This window comes from Liolophura sinensis, chromosome 9 (assembly GCF_032854445.1).
Source record: "Liolophura sinensis isolate JHLJ2023 chromosome 9, CUHK_Ljap_v2, whole genome shotgun sequence".
Lineage (NCBI taxonomy): Eukaryota > Metazoa > Mollusca > Polyplacophora > Chitonida > Chitonidae > Liolophura > Liolophura sinensis.
Window position 1 is genome coordinate 1565160 of NC_088303.1, and position 15848 is coordinate 1581007.

At 40.5% G+C, this 15848-nt stretch overlaps 1 protein-coding gene across 1 annotated transcript; it reads left to right on the top strand.

Annotated features, from left to right (window-relative positions):
* Positions 1-2248: 2248 nt before the first annotated feature.
* On the top strand, positions 2249-12886 carry LOC135475391 (aquaporin-4-like). The gene is made up of 3 exons (XM_064755264.1): positions 2249-3084; positions 9202-9282; positions 11797-12886. Exons 1-3 carry the CDS (start codon positions 2488-2490, stop codon positions 12001-12003), a joined length of 885 nt encoding a protein of 294 aa, XP_064611334.1. The 5' UTR covers positions 2249-2487; the 3' UTR covers positions 12004-12886.
* The last annotated feature ends 2962 nt before the right edge of the window (positions 12887-15848 follow it).

Sequence of the window (15848 nt, forward strand, 5' to 3'; positions counted from 1 at the left end):
TACAAATTGGCCTGTTCAAAACGCCGCTGGTTAGGCCCTACTGTAGTGGGGACGTCTGCAGCAATATTCATAAATAAATTACTCATAACTCATATAAATACTCATAACGATTTATGGTATTGACGGCTACACATCGACTTTTGCTATTTATTTAATTCATCGGTGTTTACCGCCATGGCCAAGCATGTTTCCCAGATATGATGACGGTCAGGTTCACGGCTGAAGGAAACCGGAGTGCCCTCGGTTCTGATAAATGAGACGTAGTAAAATTGGATTCCATTTATAGATGCCATAGGCTTGTCAACGTTTGTCTGTTTATTACAAATACCGGTAATAATTCGCCACGGTTCGCAGTCGGAATTACCTGACAAATTGATAGATTTCATGTCTATAGATGATTTCATTAAAAGCAGCCAATGACGGTATCATAAGACCTGACAGCAGAAAAGCCATATCATATTGGTGTGACCATCCAATACAGACATAAATCCTCTTCGAGGTTTTTTGAAAACTTCTTGGGTTTCACGCAGTGTACAAAAACACAGACATGACAGGGTATGTAACAGACTGTTTAATGACTGGAAACACACAAACACAATAGCCCTGAAAATCATATAGCGCTGCTTCAATACATTTTCGACCTTGGGAATTGAGCAGGCTTTTACAGCTGTGTCGATGTATGATAAGAGTAGGTGTATAGCAGACGAGAATTCTCCGCAGTGGAAGGAAGAACAGGCTAGATAATCCTTTTTCTTCTTTCAAACTGAAATTCTTTGCTGCAAAACTTTCGAAAAACCTGGAATAATGCAGTGAGAATTATTTCAAGTGCGGATGCTGCTCAGAATATGTAATGGATTTCTGAACTCTTCGCGACAGCGATGAAGGGAGGTAACTTGATTTCTGCAATGTTATTGGCAAAGGTGTGCTCTAACTGAGCGGCTATCTATAGTACAATGTGTTTTCCTTTCTTGACCAAGCAGGCTGACAATGCATTAATCATGACATGATACGACAGAAACGTAACATTTGCTTCCAGGAAAGTGATAAGGTAATACATTATATGCTGCAAACGATGTACGCCAGAAACTGCTTCGGACGTTCTCCGGTAAGCAGTTTGTCTGGCAATCACTGAGATTGAGTAGAGTTATTAAGCTACTTTCTGCCAAAAGCAGTCTATATTCTTTACCTCGCCAAGACCATTTCTCCGTCCTCCGATGCGAATGGTGAGGCAGCCAACACAAGGGAATCACTAACAATCCGCTACCATGACCCCTGCTTTTATTCGTGTAAACACTCTATCCGAGTAGATTTACCCCTCCAGTTACTGGCCAACAAGATTGTCGCTGTTCTTTTCCTGGTGATAAACCCTACAACCCCACACCACCCCCACCCCTACCCCCTTTCATTCCCATCGAGATCAGCCTCATTCGGCATCTGGAAGCCTTCACCGTGGACAGGCTATTCAGACACAGGCCTACCTAATTTCAACTTCACCGGAAAGAGACAGTTTGTCTTGAGGCTTTCTTCTTAACACAGCCATTCATTTCCCGTGTCGGGTTATTGGGGGATTGTTCTGGGATTGCAATGCCATTTGAAAGGCGGATTTCAACACAAGCCCTATCGTTATCTAATTAAAGAAGTCTGATGAACCGGGGTGTCCAGAGTTTGGCGAAGGCCGATAATTACGTGGGGACCGGCGTCCATACTTAAACTGGATTATCTCAGCCAAGATGGAACTCAAATTGTTTCCATTACCGTTGGATACAAATTCCCGGGAGATGATTGGTTCCACTGCGGAGTACCCCTTGGGCAATTTTCAGCCTTTATTGATATACTCCAGCTGATCGCATGTCATTATGGCTGGCGAAATGTGGTAATAAAGCGAGGAATGAAAATCACGCGCATCAACCTGGGAATCGTAGGCTGACTTAGCTCAGCCATTTGAGCCGAGTCTCCTGTATAACTGATCAGGGTCTTCGAAGATGTGACTCTTGATGGGCGGGTACCATAGTTACCTACAGAGCTGCAAACCACGCCCCTTTCCACACCTGGTAATACCTGACCGCTCTCAAAGCTCGCTCTTTTGAAGACAGCTCTGTTCATTGATTATCGATGGGGTTGACACCCAGGGGAGAATCAGCGTCTATTTTGATCAGGTACAAGATCGACTACACCCAGATCAATAACCTGTGTGTTGTGGAAAGCACAACTGAGAGAGAGAATCGCGATCACATGGAGAGGCCTGTAAGAGGTCTCTACTTTACAGCGGTTGTTTGGATGGCTCGATGAAATGTTTTAGTGATACTGGGAACTGTCGATGGAGGCGAGAAGCTCGAAGAACACGCAATAGGTACCGGATTCGCAACTTGCACGACGGGACAGGAGAAATGGGACCATTTTTTCCCATAAGTATAGTGTTGTAGTTCACGTGCGTGATTGTGCCTTTGCTGGTTATTGAGTTCGATAAGGGCTGACAATTGTAAGCCCATGGAAATGGCATCCCCAAGCTTAGCTCAAAAAATCATGAACATGCCTTTGCCGGAGAAGCTGTTATCGGTAAAGGAAGAGATAAAGAGTTATCAGTTCTGGAAGGCAGTTCGCTGTGAGTTCCTCGTTACTTTGTTGTTTGTATTCATAGGCTGTGGATCTACAACGGTTTGGGATGAAAAATTACCAGCAGATGATATAAAGATTTCCCTTGCCTTTGGCCTGGCGTCTGCCACGATGGTGCAATGTGTGGGTCACATCAGCGGTGCCCACATCAACCCAGCGGTCACCGTGGCCATGCTTGTCACCAGGAACATCAGTGTGTTAAGATCTGTCCTCTATATCGTCGCTCAGTGTTTAGGGGCTATAGCTGGCACCGGGATTTTATACGGCGTCACTCCGGCAGCTGTGCATGGAAGGCTTGGTGCCACTGTCTTGCATCGGGACATGGGCCGAGGTCAAGCCTTTGGAGTAGAATTTATGATCACCTTTGTTGTCGTGTTTACGTATTTCGCAAACTTGGAACCCAAAAGAGCAGACATGGGTTCTCGCTCCCTCTCTGTGGGTCTGTCGGTAACTCTGGGGCATCTATTTGCGGTAGGTATCTGTAATCTGGCATTGTCGTGAGTTGCTAAACGTGTCATTGTGGTGTGGAAACACACACACAGACTACTAGCAATGTCTCAAATTGATATGAAATATGAACAATATGGACTTGAGTTAAAAGAATGGGATATTCCAAAATGATATTTTTCCCTCACTTTATATTACAAATCGGAATCCTCTTGTTATGTAAGGGCTTTTTAAAAGATTTCATGAGAACAAAATTTTGCATCAACATAAACAACAGGCGAGTGATAGGTTCAACAGCATGTATACAATTAACAATTTAATTGCGTATTTAATCTTTCATTTAAAGTCCCACCTTCACTATTATATTTCATCCATGGTCGCTTATAACGCTGGAGGGATTCTATAGCGTCCCACTGCCCCGGGTTGAGTTTGGGTCGTTTCCAAGACCCATCAGTAAAACATACACTTTTTGCTTAAATGGAAATAGAAAACTTCTTTATGGAGAGCAGAAAACGTTTGTGAGATCGGCTTGTTGACACACGATGCTCCAACGGTAAATGATTGATTGGAAGTCAGACTGTACAGCCAGAAGCAAGTATAAGTCCATCGATCTGGTTATTCGTTATCCTCATTAGCTGGGCGCTCATCCTCATATCAAAGCGCCCCGCCTGCTGATTACGTAAAGTAATGAAGCGTGCAGGCAGAAGAGGTTCTCCTTTAGGCGCTCTGTAGAAAAGTTTTATCAATATTCCGTCTGGTAATTGTCAGCGATGAAACATTACCATTATTACGTGCTAACGTGACTTTTAAATATCCAGCGCGATTAGAAACAGATCAGCAGTAAAAGATGAGTAAAACCCTCCACATTATCTAAACACACCATTTGTATGATTTATTCATTTCATTTGCCAAGCACACACTCGAGGGGTTTACTTTGAGAGTGGTCGATGGCCATGGAGGAGGGCCCCGCCAGTTTCAGTCAACACAGAACATCACAAGAAGCAAGCGACGAGTAATTGATTCGTTTTCGTGCCTCGTGTCTTGCCGCAATGCTTACAGATATCTGGATAAACAAAACGTGTCGCTGGAGCCAGGGGCCAACAGGGATGAACTCGTTAATGTCCCTTATCAAGTGGAAGACAAACTTTCTGTCTGAGATTATATCGGTCGATGGCAATCTAAAATCGCAATATGTGCACGGGTAATTATGGCGAAACATTCTTCGCGGAGACTTAACTCAAGTTTTACGTTACATTTTCACTTGCCTCGGAGAGCTTTCATTGTCCCTATCAGAGTTTATCTAACATTATTCAACCATTGAATAAACGCCATTTGCATCATTAGACACTGAAGTCTCATATATCAAGGATATTCATCGCCGTTTTTATATATATTACACGCTGTGCTGATGCCCGCGGTTGCCTATGGGGAAAACATTGTGTTTGTCGGACAGTCCATGGCGAAGTAGGTCTAGAGCACAGTGAGTGTGAGAGAACGCAATGGTGTTTCACTAAGCAACCGTGGGTTAAGTTTGCTGTAATTATCCTGGTAACATATGTTAATCACGGCAATTGTAATCAACTGACAGCCTTGCGTGACTGAACCCTGACATATTACAAATGTTTTAAAGATGACTCCAAATTCATATAAAAACAAAAATTACGATTAGCCATTCTCTCATGGTTTATTCACGTTTATGTTACTTCAAGTCACAAATGACCATGTCATGTAACTTAAAGTCACAAAGCATTTTGTCATGTAACCTCAAGTCACAAATGACCTTGTCATGTAAGTTAAAGTCACAAACAATCTTGTCATGTAACTTCAAGTCACAAATGACCGTGTCATGTATGTTAAAGTCACAAAGCATCTTGTCATGTAACTTCAAGTCACAAATCACCTTCTCATGTAAGTTAAAGTCACAAAGCACCTTGTTATGTAGGACCCCATAATTGCGGGCAAACATCCTTTAGACTTTACAAATGAATCGAGTCGCAAACATGCATGTTACATGAATATTTAGATGAAGTTCACGTCTGCCAAGAATACGCATAGGTCACGTGATACATAACACAGGCTAATACATGAAATTGCGCACATGTTCAAAATGACAGTGGAACTCCCGAGGACCTGACAGGCACTTAAGGCTCGTCGGGGCTCCCCAGGACTTGAGCAGCACTTAAGGCTTGTTATGACGATCTGCCACGGTCGTTTTTGTCCCATTACGGTCTAGACACATTGCTGATTTTTACACAAGAGAGTACATTTAGGGTCACTGTCGACTTCCTGTGAGCTAACAAAGCTTGATTGCACCGAAATTGTTTTTGAGTTAAAGCTGTAAGTAGATAATGAGGTTGGCGATGCCATCGACCCTAGCTCCCGTTTCTGTCCACATAGGCTCTAAAGATTGCTTGTACAGAACGAAGAGCTTCTTGGTAAGATGGCCCAACAGCTCGATGCCCTATCAAGGAAGCCTTGCATGTATGCCGCTAAATATTGTGAAAGCTCAATAATGAAACTCGTCACGTAATTGTTTACCTTGGAGCGACACGCGCTGTAGGGTTTTTTGTATGCATATCAATCATCGTTACCAACACATCCTTGATATGGATGCATGTTTATTAAATTCAGACCATTAAGAATGGCTATTGGTTCGGTGGTTGTTTGAACAAATTTGTCTCTAGTTTAAACAGGACGCCTATTTACAGGGCACCAAACAACGTCCTTACCCTATACATGCTTAATTTAGTGCCAAGTAACGGGCTAGGTTCTGCCTGAAGACAGCACATTATGACATCCTGCACTGGTTTAGGTTTTTCCCCATACTTTTACTGTCGGAATATTTCAGGACTAATCAATTTCCCTGAAGAGGCGCTAACTCTACGATTCTGTTTTCCGCGGTCCACTTGTCTAGAGACAGCAGTAGTAAAATGACCAAGTTTTCCTGATGATCCTTTCTGATTTCATGAGAGATTAAACCTTTAACACAGATGATGAGCCATGTCGGTGTTGTGTATGAAGGGCTTCTCAAAATTCCCCTTTGAAACAATCCTAATGTTGATTTGAATCTATAAAGTTAGAGCAAACATACTGTTAGCGGGGGAATGGCAAAGTTATACACGGTGACTGCCTGGTCGTTTCTACAGCAGAAAGACAACGTAATTGGATACTCCATGCAGGGTTTGGATAAAACATCGCACATCCGGGACTCGGAATGCCTCGAGCAGTTTATAAAAAAAGTTCTCCTCTGCAACATGCCGCGAAATAGACTCATCTGTCACAACAAAATTGCCACTGCTCGAAGTTTGAATTATGCACTTTCTTTGTTTAGCCAACATTTAAATTTTGCCTAACAGTAAACAAATAGACCATTTTCAATGGTGTACAATTAGCCTATGAACCAAACTGTACTTGACCATGCCCAAGGATTTCTGTAATTGCAATCTGTTTGCTAATCTAAATGCGGAGATCTATTCACGTAAATGACCCGCTTGCCAACGATCAATACTTAACGCTGTTAAGTACTCTAGCTGATCCATACATATCTATGAATGTCCCAAATGGGAGGCAAATAAGGCTGTTGTATTCTCCTTAATTCAATCATACAAAATTGTTTTCTTAACTATGCCGTGTTCTAATAAATAATTTGTGCAATGCGATGCTAATGGGCATTATGGTTTTTTTAGTTTGGACTGAATACAACTTCTGGGATCTGTAAGCTATTTGTAGATTAGCTAACACCATCTGGTTTATCAGCTAACACAATTCAAATTTTGTTGAGCGATGCAAGTAACTTTTATCAAAACATTTTTTATCGGGAAAGTATAGAAAAATCATAAATAATAATACTAATAATACTAAATGTTTGTATAGTTACAAAAAGAAAAATGGCCAACCTTATGAGGCTATGCTTATCCGTTTATTCTCACAATACAATGAGTGAACATCGTAAACGTTTAATACTCTTGTAGCTGCTACACGCCGCTGCTTTAGTGTCCCACACACGTATTTATGAGTATACTTTAAAAGAAAGGGGTTTGACGCTCAGCATAGAGAGGTCAGAGGGAGGAAAAATGATGTCTGGTTGTCCCAGTGTCGGTATAATGTGACTGGGTAGGTGTCATGTCTGGTGTCTACGGCATGACACATGTACTTTAGTGGCGGCAGCACTTTGGTGGCATGAACTTGCCCTGCCACAAGCAGACACAATATGTGCAAACACACCTTATGACTCCTCGTCGTCATAAGATTGGGAAATGGTTTAGTACGACGTTAAACCCCAAACACACATACAAATATGCATAAAAGAAACAGCAGCATGTAATGAAGCCACCGTGTTCAGCACTTAAAAGTGTATCTAACATTAGTTAACCGTTTTGCTTGAACAGATTTCATTGTATGGAAATTCCTGAGTTCTGCAGAGAGCTGCAGAGAAAAGACTCTATTTTTGTTGTACACCAATGGCCGATGTTCCGAATAGCTCGTTATATGTGTTAGTGCCTATTATATAAACCCGATTGGTTCCTTTTTCAGGTTTATATTTTAATTTCACCTGTATGCTTTTTCGAAGCTTCAGTGAGAAATGCTTGCGATGGCACTGTACAACACTGAATATCCATCGCTGTTTGCATGTACATGGGCTTCAATTCCGACAATAAGCTGGCGAACGTCGAACAGAGATATTCATCAGTTTTCAACTTTGCCATTCCGTGTCAGCCGTATTTAACCATAGCAGAAAATTCTGATATTACTTCGGCGGCATTAGAACATATTCAATACTGGCCGATGTGTCACTTCCTCGATGTAATCTCCGTGATACATGGCCAAATGAGGGGAAAATCAAATAAATCAAGCTGATGAAACTGGGTTCTGGTGACAGCCATAAGGTAGATAATTCATACCTCCTGCCCTGGGCTGATTAATTGTTAGACTGGGCTGAACTGTGGGAATCAGCCAAAGCTAATTTCGTTCTATGACAGGATTTACGTTTATAATGCCGGGAAGAAAACTGAATTCTGAATTGCTAGTTACCTCTCAAGTACGCGACCCAGAGACTTGCGTTCAAGCCTGACAAAGGCTCGTATTCCACAATGTTTTGTTAGCTTTCTAGTAACCACTCCACTTATCCATGTTTTAGCTTCAGTCGAATTCTAAGTCTTGATCTTATTATGTACTTTATATACGGTCTAAGAAATTCAAATTCCAAATTTTAACTCCTCCAAATAAATAGGCGGCTAAATCGAATTTCAAACTGGTTTTGTGGAAGGAGACAATTGGCTTATGCCTTTGTGGGAATCCGTGAGTGTTCTACCCTAAAACTGATCGCTGCTATGCTTTATGACGTATGAAGGACATTGACAAAGCAGGGCTTGACCTGGTGGTCAGTACTACGACATTTAAAATTAGGGTAGCATAACGCCTCGGGGACATTTTCCGAACACTTTTCCGCCTATTTTGGAGGAAAAGTCATTTGCTTTGGAAAGGAAACGCGGCTAAATTTGTCATTCTGTATCTCTGGTGCAATTTACGACGCGTGCATTAGAATTTTACCATGGCAACGCCATTCTGGCAGAGCCAGTAATCCATCACACGTCTCTCTCAAATAATAATTCTGATCCGGATATTGTAAGCTGCCTGAGGTCGACTCTGGCAAACAACTCTGTGGGGTGTCCGTTTTTGTACTTTTCTCCCCAGGTCTGGCCTGGATCTAAATCACATTGAGTTTTGAGAAAGCACTTGAAACCTCCGGAACACCGAAGCCGCGCATCTAGATTAGTTCAGATCTGTACAGGATTACATTTGTGATATTAACTTATTCCATTCAGCGTTCAGGAATAAACGTATGTGGTTCTGATGTTAGAACAAATTTTGATCGTTTTCTTCAGCGGCTAAAAATGGCCAGCTGAATGCCCTTTCTTTCTTTTACCCCTCACACAATGACGATCGAGCTGTATGAAAATACTAAGAAATATTTATTGATTATGAGCACGTGAGAAATTGAGTACTTTGGGCGCAGTTGTTCCGATGAAATGTTGTGCATGGACTTCGTATATAGCGTTATTAGTACCTTGTGTGTTATCGATTATCACAGAGTTGCAGTATGTGTTTATATTCACAATTGTTGTCACTGATGGATTTCAGTTAAACTACACTGGCGCAAGCATGAACCCGGCCAGATCACTGGGACCAGCCCTTATTATGCATCTCTGGGAAGATCATTGGGTGAGTAATAGACGCAAAGTGTTCTAAATGCAAGCTATATAGCTAATATTATAATTGCTTGGTTTATCTTTTTCACAGGGTAAGTATTATTTTCTCAATTTTCATTTTATTTTTTTTTCACTAATACGACGTCAACCAAGATTGTGAATGGAGAAAAAGGATTGCTACGTAACCAACGAAAACTGGAGTCAATCCTATGACTGAGGAGAGCAAAATGCTTTGTGCGCTGATAACAAGTTTCACACGTGCATGAAATCCTTGGTTGGTGCGGCTGTTGATTTTATGGATCATGGTAACATGGCACCAGTACTTAAATGTTAAAGACCAGAAAACAGTTATTGCGCCCAAAGTTAAGATCTTACAATAAAAAAAAATTGTACTTTGTGCATTAATCTCATATATACCAATAAACATAGTCTTTTGAAAATTTTTTTTCAAATCCTTTATATTAGAAATGAAGGCATACAGAAATAGTGGTATTTGAACAACGGAAAACTTCTCTGCGGTCAAATTATGTCTATTGCCGTAAAAGAACATTGGGTACTCTGGCTGTTTTGGTTGCAGTCATTCCTTGCCCAGAACCTTCCATTTGAATCTGGACAAATCACCCACACCAGATCCTTGCATGACCGCGACGTTCATAATAAGTAATTTATATTTGTAACTTGATGAAGTTATTAGGAATTTAATGTATTTTGACAAGAGGCTTTCGTTAGATTCTTCTCAGTGTGTGGTTATTTTAACAGAAGTTGTAGATTTTGTCCAAAATTTCCTCATTAACGCTATACAATGAATGTCTTCTGGTCATGGACGACGGCAAATGGAAGTTAACTTTGTAAATCAATAAATACTCATATTAATGGAAGAGAGACAGAGTTCGTATTGATGCCTGTCGACCCGATCGTGGATATCGATGTGTGATGTCTTCCTTGGAGCCTAATCCCTAATATTAACTGAGGGAAATGAGGGGTTTCCATGCTGAGCTGCCTGAGTCCACCACAATAAGATGTCATTTACCGACGGCTTTCATCCTGGAATGTGCTACTGCACGAAGCACATTCATCATACGTCTGATACTGTTATATGTTCCTCAGGTCTATCTATCCTCTTGTATTAACACGACTACTTCAACGCCCCAGTAATTATTTTAGTTTGCAATCTTAGCAATTCATGGAAAATAGCGTTATATTAGATGTCCATATCGTTACACAGCATTCTTTGAACTTCCATTCGCCACCACCTTGGCATATGTTGGATGTTGTATAATTATGTGTTGCAGGAAAGGCGTTCGAGCTTAATTATGTCTTATTTGACTAATTCCGCAGCGTTGTCTTGCTCCAAGTGACATTATAATTGTTGGCTTCCAGCTACAAAGCCAGGCGTGTGATGCGTCTCTCCATTTGCCATAGAGTTCGCGCAGTGTATCTTCTCCGCTGTTTTACCGAGTGGCTAGTTCCTAGTTACCATGGTTTGAGCGTTGATCGGGGTTACTGTAGCCGTCCGGACAGCTTAATTCACCTTGTGGAAATCATCGACTTTAGTTATATTTTTTCTGTTTGAAACAACAATTCTTACACCTTTCAGTTGAACCTTTTTCCTTTCCCTTGTCTCTCTTCTGAAGCAGCTATTACTCCCCTCAGCTTAGTTACGTGTTCACTATTAGGATCTTGAGAAGCTGCCTGGTGGAGCTCTACAAACACCGTTTCAGAATGACATTGCTCTAGTTCACGATCAGCTTCAATAAACTTTAGAACCGAAAGTAATCAGCCATATTTAGTTGATTGATATCCTCAGACCTTTTTGGACTTTCCCACATATTCTAAGCCTAGAAGGCATTTTTTGGTCCTTCATACAGAGCGCGGGAATGGTGTTTTTCGTAACAAGTTTTCCGTAAAAGTTAATTTACTGCTCGTTTCTTATCTTTTTATCAAAGGCACCGTAAACTTTGCAAATCGTAGATAATTTTATTATGGCTCAGACTTTTAGGTGCTGAATTTGAGGTGGAGCTGACTTTTAGTATCTAGTTATTAGATATCAGATTGAATTAGGACTGACAAATACAGTGAAGATTACTCAGTGATGAGCAGTATCACTTAGGTTTTTCCTTGGCACATCATCCATCTGGCGCCTTTCCAATCTTGGTTATGGGCCCCAACACAGTATTGTTTGCTACCAACAAAGCCTAGTTCGCTCATCCTTGTTATTCTGCGTTAAAGTACTTTATGTTAGTAAAAGGATGTTGTGTATTGATTAGAAACGCATGAAATAAAAAATAAATCAACACCACAATACAACCTCACACCAGAAATAAAGCAACAAACACCAGTTATCTCCTTTAATTAGAAAGTTCAGTTTGTGGAAAGCAACATGATTCGCACAGTACACCACAGCAAACATTGTTACATTGTTTGCTGTGGTATTTTGCTCTAATCATTTTGTTTTCATTTTTCTTCGATGTATATTTGTTTCTTTCTGTCTTTTTTGGCATCCTAATTCTCCTGTGCTATGTTTCAGGTATTTTGGATCGGCCCTATTCTCGGCGGCATTATAGGAGGATTCACGTATGAGTACACCCAGGATTCCTCCAATAGTATCCAGTATTTTCGGCGCTCCTTCCGGCGGAAACCAGCAGTGATAAAGCGATCGCGAAGCAACATCAGTGACAATTCCCTGTCGACTGAGTTAACTTTTACGACCCCTTCAGAGGATCTCCGTGTTTGATGGAAACAGTGGGTTGTGTCTTTAACTTGATTGTGCATACTAATTATACGGCCTCCGGCAGACAATCTTTCAGACGGATAGCAAGAGCTTAATCCCACGTAACCTTGGTTATTGTGGGCTAATGGTTTTGGGAAATTTCCGCCCGTGCGATCGATGTAGGTGGAAGAAAACCGTATAACTTGTCCGCTGTCCGCAGACAGACGGGTGTCAGAAGAATCAGAAGGAAACATTGCCTGGGCTTAAGACCTACTCATTTACCAATGTCGGTGGCACCTCAATTTACGTCGAGGCCAGTGTGCAATTATCGGTCATTGTTTCATATCACACGCAAATAAGACACGGCTAAAGTCGAGCTGCGAAGAGACTGCACGAAAGGGGATCCATCTGAGAACTGTCCCGTTTGAGCCTGGGCTTGGAACCAAATAACCGTCCTTCAAATGGCAATTGGGTTTATTTGATCTTCGGGAGACGTGGGGAGATGTTTTTTTAATTTGTAAGATAGTAAAATTGCTCACAGCATGTGTATGCTATCAACTATACTAACCCGTGATGTTTTCGCTTTGGGGTATTAAGGATACCTTGTAAGCAAACTACTTTCACTGTTCGTGCTTTACGACAACCGTCAAGCTCTGTGCAATGGAGGTCTTTGCTTTATTCATGTTGAATTTCCCTTTTCGGACGCCGTGTCATCGTTTATAAATAGCCGTTAGCCAATGTTAATTTCCATAACGTTTTAACACATTCCTGAAATAGACCTTCCGTTAATTATATAGCTTAACACGTTTACGTCGCCAGTGTTAATGAATCCTCAGAGCGCAGACAACAATCATCTCTGATCGATGTAGCCACTGCTTCTGAGTCTAATTGTCAGTGTCGCGGACTTTGGAGGACATCATCCAATGAGAAATGGCTATATGATGATCATACATATTATTGGTTGTGATTACATTAATATTTCATACAATTTATTGGGTAATGCGGGGCAATATACTTGCTGCGAATTATATTTCGTTAAAATTTCTGGTGTGCGTGAGTTTATTTTTTCAGCTTGCAGAAACGATTTTCTAGAGACACCATAAAATTCCCCCAGCGACCGGAATAACACTTGTACTTAACCTTCCTACGTATATATAACAGGATGCGATTCAGCCCGTTGCATTTCACTTGTTTAAAGGATTAAAAAAATATCAGCTCACTCTTCTGCCGGAAAATATCGGAATCTTTGGTATTATTACAGATCTGAGTTTTATTTTATCTGATCGTTGTTTAATGCGATACTAAAAAAAAAACTTCAAGTATTCCATGGCGCCCTAAATGATGTGATATGAGGCCCATCCCCTTTTCAAGTCAACAGCGTTTTTACATTGCAACCTTGTGTACGATTTTGCAGCTGTAATACCAATGGAAACATGAAGGTTTGGCACCAGTGCACCCATCGGCGTTTTTACCCATCTCACACATCTATTCATATTTGGCTTTATAACTGAGAACTATTGCTGATTTTTTCTTGCTGATAATAATCACATCGCATATGGTAATGCGGTGATAAGTTACAGTCATGCCAGGAATGTAATTCCCTGTCCCAAGAGAATTACTCAGAGTATGGTTTTGTTATACAAACCTTCAACTAATTATGTCAGTCTCAATGATTTATTAATAATTTACCGTCGTCAAGAGAAGCTATGCTTTTCATTCAAAATTGCAAGCTTCTTATTCGTTAATTTCATGGCCGCTTTGTTTACAAATAAGATTTAAAATCCACTGAAAACATAATTAACAAAGAATTAATAAAACGCATATGACAGTCTATAAATGAGTTTTTCAAGGTGTGAGACCACCTTTGGGGCTTGGTATTTCTACAGCGTTTACTAACAAACTGATGTTTCTGGGCGAGGAAAGCTTTTTTATGCTGAATACTCTTGACAGGTGAACTTTTTTGTCACTAACCATATAACAGTATCGTGTGGAAGTCCAGCCCTTATTATGTCGTGCATTATGACCAGTACCACAATACTGACTCCTTGTTGCTTCACTCTACAACTTTGACTTGTACCTAGAGACCTGTTCCCCAGAGAAGCGTCTATAAATATTATCAATCATATATTTAGGGAACATCTCAAAATTCTAGCATGTGCGCCCTGGACAGATCACTATCACTGTGTCATTGTCTGTCCCTTCTTGAAGATTGAGATATTAATGATACATATACTTTGTTTATATTAACACAGTCATGAAACTGTGTTCTGACTTTTAAAAGTCTCCCAGACATTCTTTTCCTGACAAAAAATAAAAAGATACAGCAAGCAGAGTAAAACGAGAGCGGTAACGAGAGTGTGATCATTGACTAATGGTTGTACGTAACAGGAGAAATACGGCCTGTTGTCAATTTACCCCAGTTAGAGTTTCATTCTTACTGCACATGTAAATGTTTAAATATTAGCCGTCTAACACCACGGCTTAAGCAGAATTTGCTTGTGCTAGAAGATCGTTAGGAAGTGCAATGGAAATATGACTATAAGCATAGAATAAATCAGACAGCGATAAAAAACGGGATCTGTCCTCAGTGAAATAAACGAGTACACACTTAGCGCTAAAATTCATGGTGTAGGTAACTCAGGAAATCAAATAGTGTAAAATTCATTTCGTTTTTCAGCCGATGTATGTTTGGTTTATTCTTCGATGCTGGCATTCTGAGTTTACATTTTCTTTTATTTGGGGGCTTTTTCAAGCCTCCATGAACGTGATTAAGTTGACCTGTAGGCTCGTTGTTGGGAACAAAAAGCCATTGGCCATAGAACGGTAATAGAGGCATTGATCAAGGTAGTAAGTCGACAGGCTTGGTCTTCACGCTGGTCTGATACCTGGAGGAAAAATCGACAACTCATCATGCCCTTACTAATCGTTAAAGCCGATTTGTCTACTTCCATTACACAGCTATAGGTAACATCGACTCCTGGCTCGTTTCCCAGAAGATGAACCTAAACTTCCAAGCCTATTGTTCTTAGTTAAGCTCCACTAGAACACTTGATTACTGCGCTTATTTTCCGACAGCTGGAACTGCAGCTGGAAATATAGACATAAACATGACAATGATGGATCGGCATGTCTGAATGAAGCATATTTTAAAGAACATTTTTAATTTCAAACATGTTTTAATTTCAACCCTAATGACAACAGTATTGCATTACTTCTGCATACTTTTTAGAGTGTGGGGTGTAAAATAACAAACCATAGAGAATTTACCAAACACAGAAAAAGAAATAAAATTGTTTCGTGATTGAATTCATACTTTGCTATGCTCACAGTTGCATGTTTGAATTTTCAATATTTTATTTGCGATAAGATGTGAATATTGAAACTCTTGCGTCCAGTTCATGCTGCTTTCCTTCATGGAAATCGGTTTTTTTTCTGGACGTAATAAAGAGCGTTTGTTAGAAGTTAGAAGTAACTTCTAACATCAGACTAAAATAGGTAAACTAACTGTAGTTTGAAGTTAAACGTTACACGTTTCATCTTGTGATTATTACTAAAGGTCTCTAATAACTCCTTTAAGTTTCAAGACTCCTTTGCACACGGTCGTTTCTCAGAGGATGTCTTATTGTCTTAAGGTCTTATATTTCACCAGTTTTCGATTTTCCCAACTACTGCTTCCTGTATTGGGTGTGTGGGCCGAACAGCTTTGCTCTTGCCAGCAAATTGCGGACTTCCGCCTTACCTTGACAGATCATGAATTGACGTGTCCATGATGACTCTTCCTAGAACTTATTACACTTTCAGTGTACCAAGCTCGCTCATCAAATATATTTTTTGGAAAACATACATCTCTAAATATAATACAATTTTCG